General features: G+C 42.0%; 1 protein-coding gene across 1 annotated transcript; it reads left to right on the top strand.

Annotated features, from left to right (window-relative positions):
• Positions 1 to 4,122: 4,122 nt before the first annotated feature.
• On the top strand, positions 4,123 to 11,916 carry CCN3 (cellular communication network factor 3). The gene is made up of 5 exons (XM_040979461.1): positions 4,123 to 4,206; positions 4,324 to 4,549; positions 5,716 to 5,967; positions 7,254 to 7,468; positions 10,408 to 11,916. The coding sequence occupies exons 1-5, from the start codon at positions 4,123 to 4,125 to the stop codon at positions 10,699 to 10,701; spliced, it is 1,071 nt and encodes a 356-aa protein (XP_040835395.1). The 3' UTR covers positions 10,702 to 11,916.
• The last annotated feature ends 6,305 nt before the right edge of the window (positions 11,917 to 18,221 follow it).

The following is an 18,221-nucleotide window of genomic DNA, read 5'->3' as shown; positions in this document are numbered from 1 at the left end:
CAGTGAAAGGGTGTGATTGAAATTAGCCACATAACCAGAGAGCGCATAGAGCTGGCCTGCCTGGTATATGATGTAAATTACTGTGTGCTCTTACTCCCTGGGGCCCACAAGAAGGGACATATGAAGGAAATTCAGAAAACAGCAACAAAATTATTAAAGAGCTGTGAAGTTGATTTATGAGACACATTATGAGAGTTAACTACACGTGGCTTGGCTGAACAATGACTGAAGACGCAATGTCTGTGAGTTTGCAGAGAATATAATCATGATGGAAAGGAGCGTGAGAAGGTTGTTCATAGAGCGGGTGATACAGTAAGTTCTTATTGCGTCCATTTTGCTGATATAGAAGGCCTGTGCTTTATATTCTTTTGTCCACTATAGACATAAAGTATCAATATTTCAGTGTAATTTATAACAATGAGAAAGATTACACAGAAGTAAAGGAAACAATATAGTGTTTTGCTTTTATAATACATGGGAAGTTCTCTAGATGTACCCTGAGCTGGAGTACTGACTGATAAGTAATAAGAATACACAACAGGGCCTGGTGCAGTAGCCTAGCAGCTTAAGTCCTCATCTTGAACACACTGAGATCCAAGATTGGTGCAGGTTCTAATCCCGACATCCCCACTTCCCACCCATCTCCCCGTTTGTGGCCTGGGAAAGCAGTCAAGGACGACCCAAAGCCTTGGGACCCTGTACCCAAGTGGGAGACTCAGAAAAAGCTCCTGGCTCCTGGCTTCAGATTGGCTGAGCTATGGCCATTGCAGCTACTTGGGGAGTGAATCAACGGATGGAAGATCTTCGTCTCTATCTCTCCTTCTCTCTGCATATTTGACTTTGCAATAAAAACAAATCTTTAAAAAAAAAAAAAAGAACACACAACAATTAATAGCCTGCCTGAAACAGCAAAGACAGAATGAACCCTGGGTGTCATATCTAGGATGAGAGGGAAAGAGGAGAAGGAGAAATGAAAGGAAAAAAGCAAACCAACCAAATGCCTTGCAGCTCATAACCCATGAAGTGATCACCTCGGCTGACTGCCAAGGCCAGCAATGCAGCAGGAATCTCACGAAGGACTCCCCTGACTTCCCCTGGGGACCTCAGCAGCCGCACAATTTAGTTCAAACAGGAAAATATCATCAGTTGGTATTCTCTCATTTACACTGTTAGGGCCAGGAAAGACAGAGAGAAGTACAGGTCAGACACAGGTGGGGGACAGCTGATAGGAACAACTGAATCTGCTGTGTTGAAGCCTCCAATTCTTCAGCCCCTGCAGCATAGTGACAAGGAACATTGTTAGATGCACAACATCCCCTACGTCCAAGAACAACTAACACAAGTCTGTCCCCCAAGTAGATTTTGAGCATGGTTTGGTGAATTTGCTCTTATCCTATCTAAAAAGGGCTCCTTAGTAGGAGAGGGAAACGGGTGCAGAAACAGACTCCCAATTACCATCTCCTGAGTTGAGACACACAAAGAGAGCAGCAAAGTGAGCCTGCATGGTGGGCAGTGTCTATCCACACATGGAACTTTCTAGACAGTGTCCAGGAGCCAATAAAGCATGTTGGGACATGAATGTCACCAGATGGTTTTCCCTTCAACCGGTGCAATGTGGAGATGCATTTAGAACAAATAGCATGTAGATGTGTGGTTTTGCTTGTCAAACTTGCTTTTTTCTTGAAGGATGCTGCCTGCCTTTCCAGGTGGTTTTATAAGCAGAGACAAATATCGCGCACATGTAATCAGATGTTGAATGTGCACATTCCTTCCATATGGTGCAGTGAGGAGGGGACCCTAACCAAAGCCTGGGTCATGTTGTTTGCTCTGAAAGTTGAGAACAGTGAACCAAAATAAGCCCTCTTTTCTTAATAAAGAAGCCTGTACAAGTGATTCAAACAGAGACATTCTTTCTATGGAGATATTTGGAAGTATCATTGTTCCCCTGCATGAAAAAAAAAAAATTGCTCTAGATGGGAGAGATTAAAGCTCACAGAAGAGAAGCAAAAGGGACAAGGAAGGAATTCTTTCCACCTGTGGCTTCCAAGGTCCAGCTGCATCATTCCCAATCTGTTACCACTGGCAATACCCTAGTACCCTTCCAATAAAATCTTCTGGCCAAAACCTACTGAAGCTCGATTTCTACCATGTGCAATCAAGAGTCTTTAGTAGCCACCCACATCAGCAATGGCTTCTGGACACTTTCATGCTTATCTTACAGTTACATTGTTCTTCTCATTCTCTCACCCTTTCCAAGAAGAGTTAGCCCAACCTCAATGTTGCCAAATTTGCCTCATTCTTAGCCCAGTCATACTTTGGAAACATGGCCAATGCTGTTTGCCTTCCCATTAGCCATGCTTCTGCTTTTTCTCCCTCTCCAGGATTCTCCAAACAACAGCTCCCATTTCAAAGTACATCAAAATGCTGACTACCGAAAAACACCATCAGAAATATCCAACTGAATGGACTGAGGTTAGGGCCTGAGAATCTGTCTGGTTTGGGTTTGGGTTTTTCATTTACATGACAGTTGATTTTGATGCACAGCCAGGTGGGGCATCACTAGCCAGAGGACCCACAAAGCCAAGCAGCTTCAAGAGTGTTTGAACACACTCATCAAGAATGCAGAGTTAGCAGTCCCCATTTCCAGCTAAGCTGTAAATACTGCCCAGTCTTGTTAACCTCAACGGAAGTAGAATTACTAGAGGCTGTGCAAATGTGTCACAGCACTTCCAAACCACTCAGAACACTTTAAGTGGCCTGGAGTGATTTCATCAACTGGGGCATTGCAGGGACAGACCCTATCCTTTCACAAGCTGCCTTAGATTTCCCTCATCCCGGAAAGATAGATGATGTAGAGGCAATTTGTTTCTTTTTAGAGTCTACAGTTACATCATGAACCCGTATAATTTTTCATATAAAACGTCTTTCCAAAGCAGTAATCCTCAAAGGAGCTGTGCACAGTTTCCCCAGGGGTGGCAACAGAGCTGAACTACAAAGGAAGAAAAAATGTGCTAAACTTTTCAAGCAGCATCGCCTTTGGAGCAGTAAACCTGCTCTCTCTTTCTCGTGAAGGATGACAAGTGTTTCACAGCAGCCCCGCATTAACAGCAACTGCCAGGACTGACTTTGCTCAAAGGGCAGCCAAGGCAAGCAAGCACCTTCTCCACTCTTCCCTAACTCGTTGTGTCTGACGATGGCTAGGGCCAAACCTCGCGGTTAACTACCCAAAGGCTCTTGGGCTTTTACATGTGTTGTTGTGCACTTGGCAAGACACAGCAGGTGTTTCAAGGTTTTTTTTTTTTTCTTGTATCGCACTTGTTGCGTTTTCCTTGCATTGTGTTTTACTTCTGTCTTTAAAACAAACAAACAAACAAAAAAAAAAACCTGGGTAATAGGAAGCTAGAGACTCTGAATCTTGGAATGATGAGCATCAAAAGAGCTTTGCCATTTGGTCAATTCAAGCCTCCACTGTGACACGGATTCTACCCCCCACCCCCTGCGTCCTCACATTTTCCCTTTCTCCCTTCTTTCCTGGATCCCTCCCTCCCAACACATTCAATGAGTGCCCTAAACGGTGACAAACTTGCATGTGTTTCTCTTATGACTAAGCCTCTGGGCCTCTCGCCAATCCACTGCAGATGGCCCCAAACTTCAGGCATCCCATCAAAAGAGCCCCACGTTTGCAGCCCCGGTTGGAACGGCCAGGGTGGAGGAAACTCTTGGGGATTGGCGGCGTCTTGGTCCTGGGGGAAGGTGAAGCAACTTCCAGGAGGAAACGGGCGTTTCCTTCCCACGCGCTCTCGAGCGAGCCCTGGGTCTTGGCCTCGGGCTCCACCCAGCCCCTCCCGGTGCTTTGGGAAAAGCCAGTCGCCACACACAGGCACACGCAGGCCCGGCGCCGCGCCCTAAGGAGAGCAGCCTTAGAGCCAATTGCTATGGCAACCCCAGGGCTCCTACCACGCCCCACCCGCGGGGCCTCCCTCCTCCGCGCGCTGCAGCCAACCGGCTTGCGTGCGTCCCGGGAGCGCGCTATAAAACCTGCGCAGGGGTTAGAGGAAGGCGTGCAGTGCATCTGCAGCCCGAAAGCCCGGTTTGGGAAAAGAGGCAGGGAAAAGCCTGAGAATGCCGAGTGCGCAGAACCTTAGCCTCTGTCTGCAAAAGCAGTGTCTTTGGCTGGCCTTCCTGCTCCTCCATTTCTTGGGACAGGTGAGTGGCTCACCCTTAAGATGCCCGTCAAACTTTGCTCTCCTGAGCGCCCGCTGCTTGATCCCTGGGCTAGCAGCTCCTGAGAGAGTTTTTTGTTTTCTCTCCTCTCTGCCCCAGGTGGCTGCGGCTCAGCGATGTCCGTCTCCGTGTCCACACCAGTGTCCTTCCACACCTCCAACCTGCGCCCCTGGGGTGCGCGCGGTGCTTGACGGCTGCTCCTGCTGCCTCGTGTGCGCGCGTCAGCGCGGTGAGAGCTGCTCGGAGCTGCAACCCTGCGACCAGAGCAGTGGTCTCTACTGTGACCGCAGCGCAGACCCCAGCAACCAGACAGGCATCTGCATGGGTAATCCTGCCCCCTCCACCTTTTGCCCTTTTTGCTCGCACTCCTTGAGGCTGTCCCTATCATTCTCTCCCCTTTCCTCCTCTTCTCAGAGGATGGTAAGATAGTAACAATAAGGAGGATGCACTGGGGAGCCCTCTACTGAGTGCCAGGCATGGTCTGAAAGCGCTGGAGACTTTGGGGAGCTCCAGAAACCCGCAAGGAGACCTGTCCCGTGGAGGTGAGAACTGATCACGTGCCTCCCTAGAGACAGGGGATGAAATGCTAAGTTAAGGGCCAGTGAAATCATTTCCTTTGGACAGTTCCAGGAAAGCGCCTGGGGGTGATAGACTCCCTGGCTCCCAGCTGGGCCAAGTGCAGTCCAACAGGTTTGTTTTCACACCTGCAATTGACCTGTTTGAGCCAAAGCAGGTGCTGGAAAGACCTTCGTCTGCTGGAAAGACTTTGTAACCCCTCTTAGGCTAGAAATAGAATAAAAATGCAAGCAATCAATCCTATGGTTTCACAAAATGTAATCAATCAAGGATCAATATTGTACACAGTAAAGCCGTGTAGTTGGTGATCTCCCCGCCTGTCCAAATAGGACTGGAAACAACCTTTTGTTATATTTTTGTCTAAAGGATGGGTGATTTATTGTACTTCCATGCCAATACCCCCTTCCCAATTTAACCAGTTGACCTACTTGGAAAATACCATGTGCACTTTTTCTCTTTGTAAGCGTCAGTTGCTGGAATAGGGGAAACTAAGGCGATTGCTGCAGCTTGATGTTATCACCGGGTACCTCAGCACAGTGCCTTGAGGATGTCACTTCACAGTTGTTCTTTCTGTTTTATCTTATGAAAGAAATGGTTTGGGGGCACAGAGGGAAATCGCAAACTATGGTGGAGAGTATTTAAGAGGCATAAATCAGATTGTTTATATTGACAATTTCTCAGACTTAAAATATTTCTCTACCCTTTTTCCTCATCCATAAACAAATGACAGGGCTTAGCAATTTTCCTTTTTTGTTCTGGGAGTCCTCCATGAGGAGGTACCAGGAGAGAGGCATAAAGAGCCAGATCACCTGAAATAAATAAGGAATGACTCAGGGTTTGGGATTTGTCCACCAAATCTTGCACAGTTTCTCCAATGTATTCTTCCCTCTCTCCCTCTCTTCTCCAACATTGCAGTGCTAGAAGGAGATAACTGTGTGTTCGATGGAGTCATTTATCGCAGTGGAGAGAAGTTCCAGCCAAACTGCCAATACCTCTGCACCTGCAGAGATGGGCAGATTGGCTGTGTACCCCGCTGTCAGCTCGATGTGCTACTGCCACATCCTGACTGCCCAGCTCCAAGGAAAGTTGCAGTGCCTGGGGAGTGCTGTGAAAAGTGGACGTGTGATCCAGATGAAAAGAGAACATTGGGAGGCATTACCCTTCCAGGTGAGACACTCCAAATGGCTGGGGAAGAGAGAAACAAGGGCAGGAAGCCTGGATTTGAAATGACCAACTGGCCTAAGTTTCTGACCATTCAGTTGTGGAGTCCACATGGCCCACTGAGATCAAGCATATCATGACTGCACATTAACAATGTTACCGAATATATATAGACCCAATTTCTTCTAAAGAGACCCTATTGAATTTGGTTACTCTTTTGACATACTTCTGTTTCATGGATGACTACTGTTTGTAGTTTAGTTTGTCCATCACAGTTGATCCTTTAACTGTAAAACTAACAGTAGAATTTTTTTTTTCTTTTCTGGATTGTGTACATGACTTCTGATGTCTGAGAACAGTCTCCTTAAAGCAGCATTACTCAGGCCTGCAGAGGTATCACAGAGAAATGCCATATTTCCAGATTCTTTACAAAGGGTCATGTAATTCTTCTAGACTTTTATTTTGTGTATCATTTATAAGTTAGTTTTTGGAGGAGAAATTCAACAATAGGATTTGAAGTCAGTAACCAACCAGACTATTTACATTGGCAGTGCCCAGAGTTTTACAATATTTCTGATGTCAGAAATTGTCAGCCAAATTTTAAAGATAGGAATACTGCCATGTGGAAGAGAAAGACTTGCCCCAAACCATGAATAGGAAGTGTTGAGACAAGATTTTTCTGTAAAGTCCAAATATGTATATTGCATAACCCGAACAGCCAGTTCTATTTCCAGAAAGCAGCATTTCTTTTAATACTAATTTAATGTGGCTGATCTTAATTCCTCATCACAATTAAATTTTTATATTGATTCATTTTAGACATAGAATAAAGTGTTGAAAATACTACTCTTTATGGAATGGTTGTTTATGCCATACTTTTCTACATTCTTAAAGTTACTAAGCTTTTTAAGACAAGTTCCACTATGATTTGTAAGGTCAAGTTGGACAGACAATCCACAAGGCTTGCAATGTACTAGTTATTATGTTAGGGATTTATAAAGAAGAAATATTTATAAAGAAGGAAATTCAGTTCTGCCACCTGGAACACCACTGCTTATTAGCTACAGAACTGAATGAGACCAATTTCTTTTTATTATTATTTATTTGAGAGGCAGAGAGACACTCATATAGACAGAGTCCCTATAAATGGTTTATTCCCCAAGTGTGCACACAGGCCAGGGCTGCAGCCAAGGACTGGAAATATAAGTCCAGTCTCCCAAATGGATGGCAGGAAGCCAGTTACCTGAGCCATCACCTGCAGCTCTTTATACAATCCCACAATCTTTATACAGCCTACAGACCTGAAGCTACCCTGGGAATTGAAGTTCCTGATTCAAGTGTCAACTGCATTGAACAGACCACCGAGTGGAGTGCATGTTCCAAGACATGTGGCATGGGTTTTTCCACCCGGGTCACCAACCGGAATCGTCAGTGTGAGATGGTGAAGCAGACTCGGCTCTGCATGGTGCGACCCTGTGAGCAAGAGCTGGAGCAACCAACAGACAAGGTAGAGCCTGGAGCAAGCCTGCCATCACCAAGGCTGGGCCTCAGACAGCCACAGCAATGCTAGTTGTTAGCTTAAGGAAGAGTGAACTCCAAAGAAAAGGCAGAGAGGTTTCAGAAGCCAGCAACTCACAACAGATCTACAAGAGATGTGTGAAAAGCTGGGCAACCATAATGCTTTCCAAAACTGAGAACAATCTAGAAGGCTCCATTTCTAGAGAAAATTGTCTACCCAGTTGCCAAACACAGCTACTTCTCAAGAGGTCAGTTCTGACTCAGTTTCCTTCCCCCTTCAGCTTCAATCTCTGTGAAGCAAGAAGGGCTGCCTTACTTTTCAATCCCCAACACTTCACTTAGTACAAAGCATGTGTATGATAAATAATTTTTATAATTTTTGATGAGTAGATGAATGGACAATTGGGAATTCTTATCAGTATTTTTAAAAGTCTGTTGGAAATAGCACACATGCCAACACAAGGCAATATGGCCCAAATGAAACAGCATTTTTCATTTTTTTCTCTGGAATTGGATCAACTCTGTGTTAACACTGAGTGTCAGGCACACAGGTTGGCAGCCCTGATTAGCTCCTGATGACATCACAGGCCTTTTTACCAGAGCCCTATGTCAGAAAAGTACAACACCCAAATCCAGTGATTTTATGAACCCTTAAAACCCAACAATTTAAGATTTACTTATCTCTGCACTGGGACAATGTCATCTAATGCTTAAGGGAACAATTCCGGAGCCAGACAGTTTGACTTTAAATCCTGTTTTTCAACATGAAGGAGCTGTGTTATCTTGGGCAATTTTCTTAATCTCAATTCCTTCCTCCATGTAATGGGGCCATTGAAAGTACTCACCTCAAAATGTTCATGAGCCTTAAATAAAATGAATTTTCAAAGAATATTAAGCAATAAATTCTCTGTTAACATTAGCTACCATCACTTAAAGTTTATATATATTGATAAAAAAAATAATCCCTTAGTTATTGTATTAGTTGCACGGCTACTTAGCTATATGACTTTTTGAGGTCTGTCACAACTTCATACTTTTTTTGTACCAGCTTAAAAGGAACATATAAAAAGCCATTTCTCTAAAATATGCATTTCCCTATACTTACAAAATATGCATGTTGCCCAGTAATGCAAGTTTAGCCACATAAACAGTCTCACACATGTGGATACTGCTAATCTGTGCCCATTTTTGAGTTTTGGTTAAACATTAACTACCAAAAAAAATGGAGAAATCAAAATCCCCTGAACATCTCCAGGGACTCCGCAACTTTCATTAAATAAGATTGTTCTATGCATGCCTCTAATATACATGCCTTTTCTATTGCTTCTATTCTCAAAATTTATCAATTTTTCTGATAACTTGAATTCTTATTTAATTTTTGGGAGATACTATATTTAGGATCCTTATTTGGTGGGGGTTGTTTTGTTTTTTTAAAGATTTATTTATTTTTATTGGAAATTCAGATATACAGAGAGAAAGATCTTCCATGTACTGATTCACTCCCCAGTGGCCACAACAACAGCTGGAGCTGAGCTGACCCAAAGCCAGGAGCCAGGAGCTTCTTCCAGGATTCCTTCATGGGTTCAGGGTCCCAAGGCCTTGGGCCATCCTCTACCGCTCTCCCAGGCTACCAGCAGAGAGCTGGATGGGAAGTGGAGCAGCCAGGATACAAACCAGCCCCCCATATGGGATCCTAACACCTGCGAGGGATCCCAGCACATGCAAGGCAAGGACTATAACCACTAGACTACCATACCAGGCCCCAGATCCCTTATTTGTTTTTTAAGACTTATTTTATCTAGTTGAAAAGGCAAAGTTACAGAGAGAGGAGAGAGAGGGAAAAATATGCATAAATAATAGATACATTTATGTCCAAGAGATTCTTAAATCTGAGAAAATGGCTCACAATATGAGATCACCAGAAGCATGTTTAGAAACCCAAACTCATGGGCCCCACATCATACATACTGAGCCCAAAGCTCTGGGCAGGAGGCCCAACAATGTGTGTTTCAACAGATCCACTAGATGATTTTGATGCCTGTCAAGTTTCAAGAGATCCCAGTTTAGCAGAGTTCCAAATTTCACTAGCCCATGAGCTGTGGGTCATGCCCAGAAAGGTAAGAAGTGGAAAATTGTCACAAACTAGTAAATGAAGAAATTTAAGTAGGAAATAAAAGTGATTTTTTAATTATCAATACTGGAGTTCCCAGCAAGCATTACTGGTGGCATATTGGCATATTGATTAAATTGGCATTTACCTTGTCTTCAAGAAAAACGACCTCACATCCCACTGTCTTAGAATTTCCTCAGTTCATCTTGTTACAGAAAGAATGGGCTTTGCATCGACAAATTCAAATAGGATCTATTTTCTGATTGCTTACCACTTTTTTACCTAACAACTAATAAGTATACTTTGATTGTGGAGTTATTTTTGGTGTTGTTAAGGTCAACTGATTGTCAGAAAAGTGTTTGAGTAGATTTGCAATAGTGCCAAATTGTTACACCAAAGAATGCATCTTGTTAAAAAGGAAGCCAAAGCCTGTTATAGTTAGTTTTAAAAATACATTTCATTATCAAACATACTCTTTCTTGAAGCTCATCACCTCAAGGTCAAAAGATAAATAAAGTGTGTGATTAGGTGTAGAATTTGTATTCCGGGAAAAAAAATAATAAGCAATTGTCTAAAAAGTGAAAGAATTCCCTTAAACTTTAGTTTATGCTATCGTTAGGCAGAAATTTGCCCATAAGACCATCTTAAGCTACAAGAAATTCTGGGAATCAAATACTCTTTTACTGACTAGACTGGCCAGTCAAACTTCCGTTCTCTAAGCAAGTAAGAATGATAATGGATATTGGCCAGGCAACTAACAAGTTATTCTTTACCACATGACCCATGCTGTGTATCACTCCTTTTCTCCTTTTTTTTAGAAAGGAAAAAGGTGTCTTCGCACCAGGAAATCACTCACAGCCATGCACCTGCAGTTCAAGAACTGCACCAGCCTACACACCTACAAGCCCAGATTCTGTGGGGTCTGCAGTGATGGACGATGCTGCACGCCTCACAACACTAAAACTATTCAGGTGGAGTTCCAGTGCTCCCAAGGGCAGATCAAGAGACCCGTGATGGTCATTGGGACCTGTACCTGTCACACCAACTGTCCTCAGAACAATGAGGCTGTCCTCCAGGTTCAGGAGCCTGAGACTAGCAGAGAAGAAATGTAACACATCCCTGAAGAAGCACAGTCACAGAAGCAAACTGTAGCTACTGCATCAACACCAAGAAATGAATATAAGAAAAATAATGACTCATCCTTATTTCATCTTTGACTCCTAGGTATTTTTCTGTGACCATATGAGTAATTTATAGCTTCTTTTTTTTTTAAGCAGATATTCCAACTATAAGCTTGGAATCAAACTAAGCTCAGGAGATGGCTTAGAGATGACTTAATTTCCTATGGTGTTTATTACAAATGCAAATTTTCTAAATTTAGGACGTAAGATAAATGCTTTACTTTGTAGATTGGACCACATTGCACTCATCTTAATTTGTTGTGCATAGTGCAATTCCAAGAAAACATCCCTGTAATGAATGACATGGAGAAACTTGAGTCATAACAAATCTATCTTCATAGAAGCATTTCATCATTTATTGGGGTTTGAATTATGAGTTCTTTATTGGGCTCCCTTCTTAGGGTAAGACAACTCTGAACTTCCCAGCCCAAGATCCAAGGAAACACATAACTCTTCAACAGGAACTCCAGAGGCAATTCGTTTTCTGTTTAGTTGTATACTAAGAAACATGCTGTACCTACAATAATGAAATGTTTGTTAAGGGTGGATTGGTATCAAACTTGCTCCACTTCAGGCTAACTGACTCCTTTCCAATAGAAAGAAGCAGAACAGAAAACTCCCAATACTGCAGTGACTGGGCCCTCGTGGGCCTCAGACATCTGGATGCTGGAGTCCGCTGAGGCTCACTAGTGTTTAACTCAGCAGAAGCAAGAATAGAGGAGCGGGGACCGTGTCATCAGTAAATAAACTGAGCAGACTAAGATGATAAGTCAAGGCCTAAAGCAATGATTGCAACCGCAAATGTTTTTCAAATGTACAATAGTACAATTTTAATAAAGAACAAAATCAACATGACTGTGGTGCGATAGGCTACACATTTATGAGAGTTTAGAATTATTATGTACATGTCCCAAAGTTATCCTTAGGCTATAATTATGGATACCCATAAGTAAGAAATATGCATATACACAAATGAATCTAATTGGCCAGATTAAAAAACAGGTTGTGGAATTCAAGGTAGATATTCTTCTAATGTCACCAAGAGGATTTCCACTTTTTAAAAGTATTTATAAAAATGTAAATTATACAATATGTAAAATATTCTTTTTAATTTCAACATGTCAAACATGACTAAATAAACATGTTAATAGTGTGTGACTCTGGTATTTTGCATTTACAAGTTTAACATATTGTTTAGAGAAAACAAAAAATTTAAATTAGAATTTATGAACTAGGGGCAAGCATTTGGTACAGTGCCTGTCACCTGAAACACCTGCAGCCTGTGTTGGAGAGGCTGGTTTGAATCCCAGCTTACTCAGCTTCTGCTCCAGCTGCCTGTATACTCTGATAGCAGCAGCTGATAGTTCAAACCCTTGGATTTCCATCACCAACATGAATGACCCACACGGAGATCCACGGTCCCAACTCTGCCCTGGCCTAGCCCTGACTATTGCTGGCATTTGAGCAGTGAACCTACAGATGGATAATCTGTCTTTCTCTCTCTCTTCTCTTCTCCACCTCCTCTCAAAATAATTTTTATATTTATATTGTATTTGTGAATTCAATAGAGCATCAATAAATAATATCTATTGGTAGTAAGTGGGATATTCTGGGATGATCTTACAGTTTCTTATCAGAAAGGAAACAGAATACAGCTCGAAGTTAAATGATCGCCACTGCCAAGGCTCCAAATGTGCTCTACATTGTTTACCCAGTCGTCTGAAGCCCTGATGTGTTTTTTCTGGCTAACTCACCAGACATCTCTCTATACTCAAATCTAAAGTTTGACTGTGTGACCAAGCAGAACTCATTTCCCTGACTTCTTTAGATAATAGATGGACTTTCCATTCTCCCAGATATTCATCTTGAACAATTAGAATTTGCTTAATCACTCTTTGCTTTTGTCACTGTCCCAGAAAGGCATACAGTGAGTTTTCCCTATCTGTGAGTTGTGTGTCTATGGATTTAGCCAACAATGGATTGAAAATATTAGGGGGGAAGATGTTATGTTATTGTTCAGATATCTGTACTGAATGTGTACAAATGTCCTATTATTATTCCCTAAACCTTAGAGTAGAGCAATCCTTGCATACCACTTACATTGTACTAAGGCTAGGAATATTCTGTAAATGGTTTTAGAAAATATATGTGTGATATACCTTACTAGGTGAGACACAGAGAATAGTTGCTCCTCACTAAGGTATTGAAGATTTCTCTGCACACCCTCCTGAAACTGTTCTGCACCTCAACTGTTGACATATGCCTTGTTAGAATTATAAGCCAGTTTAGGCTATCCTAAAATCTGCCACGTTCAGCAAAATTATGCTTCAGCACTATAAACTGCTAAATGCTAAAATTAAAATAGACACGAGACAGCTGAATAGTACCCTATAGCCATTTTAAGGTGTATAGCAGCTGGTTCTGTATATAAACCAAAATTGAAATGTCAGTGAAGTAGTCACAGGATGTGGTTAAGAACTTGCATTTTTTAAAAACATATTGGTTACTCAATACCATGTCAATTCCATAATGTCATAAATTGTTGTTAATATTGTGTTGGGGCTATTATTGATTGGGATAATATTCTGCCAGCTCTACCTTCAGACCAGAGATGGTCTCCCCAAGAAACTGTTGAATTTATCTGGACAATAAGATACTGGACACTATGCTTGGTATATGTCTGCAAAGAAAGAATCTCGACTGAATTTGAACTGTAATACTGCAGCAAGGTGGAGGAATCCACCATGGGGGGAGGGTTATGAAAGGGGCTGGGAGAATCCCAGAGCCTATGAAACTGTGTCACATAATGCAACATAATTAATTTTTTAAAAAAAGATTTTAAAAACACACAACAAAAATAAGAAAATATATGTGTGGGGCAGGTATTTTGCTATCAGTTGAGATGCCACTTGGGATGTGTGAATCTCATAAAGGAATACCTGGGTTAAGATTCCGGCACCATCCTTCAATTCCAGCTTCCTGCTCATGTACCCCGGGAGGTGGCAAATGATGACTTTAGGAGTTGGTCCATGCTACCAATGTGGGAAACCGGAATTGCATCCTTGACTCCCGGCTTCAGCCTTGCCAAACCGCAGCCATTTTAGGCAACTAAGTAGGATATGGCTCTCTTGCTTTCAAATAAAAATAAAAATATTTTGAAGTGAAACTTAAATTAAGCTAAAAATATCTTCAAGGGGACTGGCATCATGACATAACAAGTAAAGCCAACACTTGCAATACCAGTATGCCATATGAGTGCCAGTTCCTGTCCCAGCTACTCCACTCCAGGTACAACTATTTGATGATGACCTGGAAAAAGAAGCAGAAAATAACACAAGTGTTTTGGCTTTGCAAAAGCCAGCACTGGCCAGCCATTCAAGCAATCTGGAAGATGTCTCTCTCTCTTTGCTTTTCTCCATCTTTTTTTTTTTGTTTTAAAAATAAATAAAGCTTCCCTTAAAAATGAACATTTTATAGTATGTGAGAAGAAAAGCATGGCTTACATGTAAATATGCCTTTTAAAGAAAGAGATTGATTTACTTCTATTGAAAAGGCAGATTCACAGAAAGAAGGAGAGACAGAGAGAAAGCTCCTCTGCCTACTGGTTCATTCCCCAAGTGGCCCCAACAGCTGGGACTAAACTGATCCAAAACCAGAAGCCAGGAGCCTCCTCTGGGCCTCCCACACAGGTACAGAGTACCAAGGCTTTGGGCCATCCTTCCCCACCTTTCCAGGCCACAGGCAGGAGCTGGATGGGAAGAGGAACAGTGAGGACATTGCCCACACAGGATCCCGGCACATGTAAGGTAAGGGTTTCAGCCACTCAGCCATTATGCCAGGCCCTAGTATGCCATTTTATTTAAGGGATTTGGCCATCTGTGGATTTTGACTTCCACTGGGGAAGAGGAGTCATGGAGTGAATCATAACTATGCTGGTTATGATGGGAAGCAGTGCCAGGACCAATGCAACAGATACCATTAATTTGTTTTCTGTTGTTTTGAAGTTTTTGGCTGGTGCAATGTAGATCTATTGTCTTCATAATTACACGTTTTCCTATTTCCACAATCACTTCCTCTGTCCGCAATCTCCCTGAATCCCTCCTCTTCAACTATTGGCCCTGTAAGATAGATTGGACAGCAATATAGACTTCAGGTGGTTGACTCAAAGGAGAGCACCCAGGCAGTGAACACCTGTTTGGATGCACACATTAGAACCCTTCCCTTTCATCACATTGTTTCATTCACACAGGAGGAACACAAAGTTGTATCACCACCTATCAGATCATGAAACTTCAAAATCAAAAGCTAAAAACAAACTGTTGGATCTAGATCTCAAACAGAAGTTCTGCTTCTGCTGTGCTGGAATTGACCACATTAACCTTGACAATGACCTGGTTTTGAGGCTGTTCAGTTCCATTGCATGCATAGTAGGAAAAAAAAAGGATATCAGAAGTCCAAAAATAGAAATTTGGCTAAGTAATTAATGTCACGACAACAAAATGAAAGACTAAGATAAGATATTAAAGAAAATACATGCTCAAAGGGTGTACCACTATGAAAAAGAATAATTGGCTTTTGTTTAAAAGTATCTGAGTAATGGAACTAAGAAACCTAACAAAGGATAACACAATATTATCAATGATTATATAAAGTTGGTCTTATTTTCTTTCCTTCTTGTAAAGGCTTCATTCAACTTTGGAAAAATTGGGAAGAATGCATTACCTATAAAACAAGACTGAATTATTTGAAGTAATTCTTCCACCACAGTTCTCTACACACCACAACTCTGTTATTGGAGTTAGAGGTTCTTCCAGCTTCCCCAATATTTACTGATGCACTCATTTTGTTCATTCAACAAATACTCACTAACTGCTTATGTGAGCCTAGTACTTGCCTTAGTTCCTGGAACCAGCCAAACATTAAAAAAAAAAATAGTAATTTATTCCTTCTTCCTGGAATTTACATCATATGGAAAACGATAGGCAAAAAATCAGCAAACAAGCAATCAAATAAGATATTTATAAATAAACACATTGAAAATGACCAAAACGGAGTCATAGAATAGATAATTTCTGGGTGGTTAGTTTATCTTGCAGTAGTCAAAGTTTTATTTTTATGAGGAGAGGTGACATTACATCTGAATGACAGAGAGAATGAGTCTTTCAATCAGAGGTAACAGAAGTGCAAAAATCCAGTATCATCCATAAGCTTGGAGCTTATAAAAATCCACGTGACTCACGCACCTATATGGAGGGAATGTGGAGGTGAGGGCTTGCCACCAGACGAAGTCCCCACACCAGCTTGTGATTGACTGTGCCCCCAGATGAGCATCCTAAGGCTAGCATCTCAGGCTCTGTGTATCTGCCCAAGTCCCTGATATAAAGTAGGACCTGTCGAATGAATGAAAGAATGAATGGTTTCTGCATGACAAGAGGCAGAATATCCTTTGCAATAAATGTTACACTGTTAAACTATCGCTGTCATTATCTTTGTCATATGAAGTACAATTTGAATACCAGACTTACTCCTTGCCACCTGTAAGTTATTGGGTAATTCGTACGGCCTCCGCTTCCCAGTCGTTGCATGTGCAAATTAAAAACTTATAAATTGATAGAATGACCTAGTATTTTGTTCTAGACTGAGATGTTTTCTGAGTCTTAGAAATTTAAGTCATGGATTCAGGGTAGACCCAGAGAAACTAGGACTCACTGATCATGCTAAAACCAATCTCATTATCTTAGAGGACAGCAGACATAAGCACTTGATTGCTCCTTACTTGAATAGACACTCCCCGTCCCCCCCCCCAAAAAAAATACCTGGTTTATAAAGGGGATATTTAGTAAAGCAATGCACTGCCTCTTATTCTATTCATTGAATGGTCAGAGATAAGCTTCATCTCATTTTTACAGAAAACGTAGATAATTGAATGTGGGAGATGGCTCCTGGATCTCTGTCTGCTTAGCCCATGTGGGAAACCTTAGGCACATGGCACACTGTTCTGCTGAGGGAATCCCCTGGCAATGGTCTTGGCTGACTGAGACCTCAACAGGGCCTGTTTGCTGGGCATGCAGCAAGAGTGGTGCTTTGCACCCGTCTCTCTTCTCTGCTCTTGAAAGAACTGTGCTAGGACTTCCCTGATTGTAACTCTAAGAAGTTAAATGCGATCCTCATTTTGTTCATCAGCCATGTGTGATGGCTGATATGCCCTGAGGCATAACTTTCAGCCCTGGTGCTAGCATTTGTGCGTGTGTGAATCTCAGTTACCCGCCTGTGGCTCGCAGCACAGCTTCTACCCCTGCATGCAGAACGTGATCTGTGGTTAGAGGGTCCAAATAGTCATGTCATTAGCCAATCACAATTGCTGGGTGGAATGTTGTTAGGACTACCCCTCTGGCATACCCCGTTTTCCTTATACAAGCTTGTATGTTCTCCCTAATAAATAGAACATCCCTCACCAGTTTGTTTTTGGTGGTTCTTGCCACCAAAGAACACCATCACCTCACCCTTCTGTGGTCTCAGGACCTGCGGGTCAGGAAACCCCGCAGACTTGACGATGTTGTTGACTTGTTAAGATACAGTAATTGAAGGAGCCGGGATTCAAACTCAAGATCCACCTGAGCTCAGAGCCAAAACCCAATGCTTTTTACAGTGCCTCAGTCTCTGAAGCCAAGTATATTTTCAGCAACCAAAACAATTCCAACAGTTTTTACTTTTATGCTGTTTCCCAAACCAGAAATGTGCTCTTTCAGAAGTTTCATTGCAGACAGTGAGGCTGTTGAAATCATCGTGTGAATATGAAATTTTGGAAACACTTAATTGCTGTTACAGTGATAAGGCACATTTCATTGGCAATTACTAGCAAAAAAATTATTTCGGAATTTTTCTTCGCCTTATCCACACAAGGATTCAATTACATGGCAAGGCAAAGCCAGCCTTGAATACACAATAAAACAATTTATAATATATGATATATATCCTATATATGTTCTTGATGGTATTGTTAATGAAGTTTTCATAAAGATTTCTGGGTTAAAAGTACACTTCTTTCCCAGTGTTGTCCTTGTAGGCACACACTGTCAAGCTTCTGAATAAGTTTCACTCTAAAATGCTCAAAATCATAAGTCAAATCATCAAAACAGTGTGTCCTTTTGGCTGTGTGCTATCAAGCTCAGTTTGAAGATCCATTATTGCTGGAAATGTATTCATCTTAACCACATCACATGGTTCTTGCAGGCAAGGCTATGCTGGCTTGGCCACAGAGGGCTCACAAAATTCAATTACCACTTCAATAGCACTGCTGGCACTTGCTGAACCCTGAATAATGAAGAATTTTCTCCTGCCTTCCATCTGAGGGAGGACTATGAATTACTGTTACATTAAGCCAGCTGTTCTGGGGATAATCACGAGGTGCAAAGGGTAAGGATGACAGTGTTGTGCCCGTCTTCTTAAAG

Source organism: Ochotona curzoniae, unplaced genomic scaffold, assembly GCF_017591425.1.
Source record: "Ochotona curzoniae isolate NIBS_2020 unplaced genomic scaffold, NIBS_Ocur_1.0 contig_3190, whole genome shotgun sequence".
NCBI lineage: Eukaryota > Metazoa > Chordata > Mammalia > Lagomorpha > Ochotonidae > Ochotona > Ochotona curzoniae.
This window is presented reverse-complemented; position numbering and strand designations above follow the sequence as displayed.

Bases quoted from the DNA above. Each gene is read 5' to 3' on its own strand.
- CCN3 (XM_040979461.1), top strand. From the start codon at position 4,123: ATGCCGAGTGCGCAGAACCTTAGCCTCTGTCTGCAAAAGCAGTGTCTT. The intron at 4,550-5,715 runs GTAATCCTGCCC...CCAACATTGCAG, and splicing joins CCAGACAGGCATCTGCATGG to TGCTAGAAGGAGATAACTGT. The intron at 5,968-7,253 runs GTGAGACACTCC...ATCTTTATACAG, and splicing joins GGGAGGCATTACCCTTCCAG to CCTACAGACCTGAAGCTACC.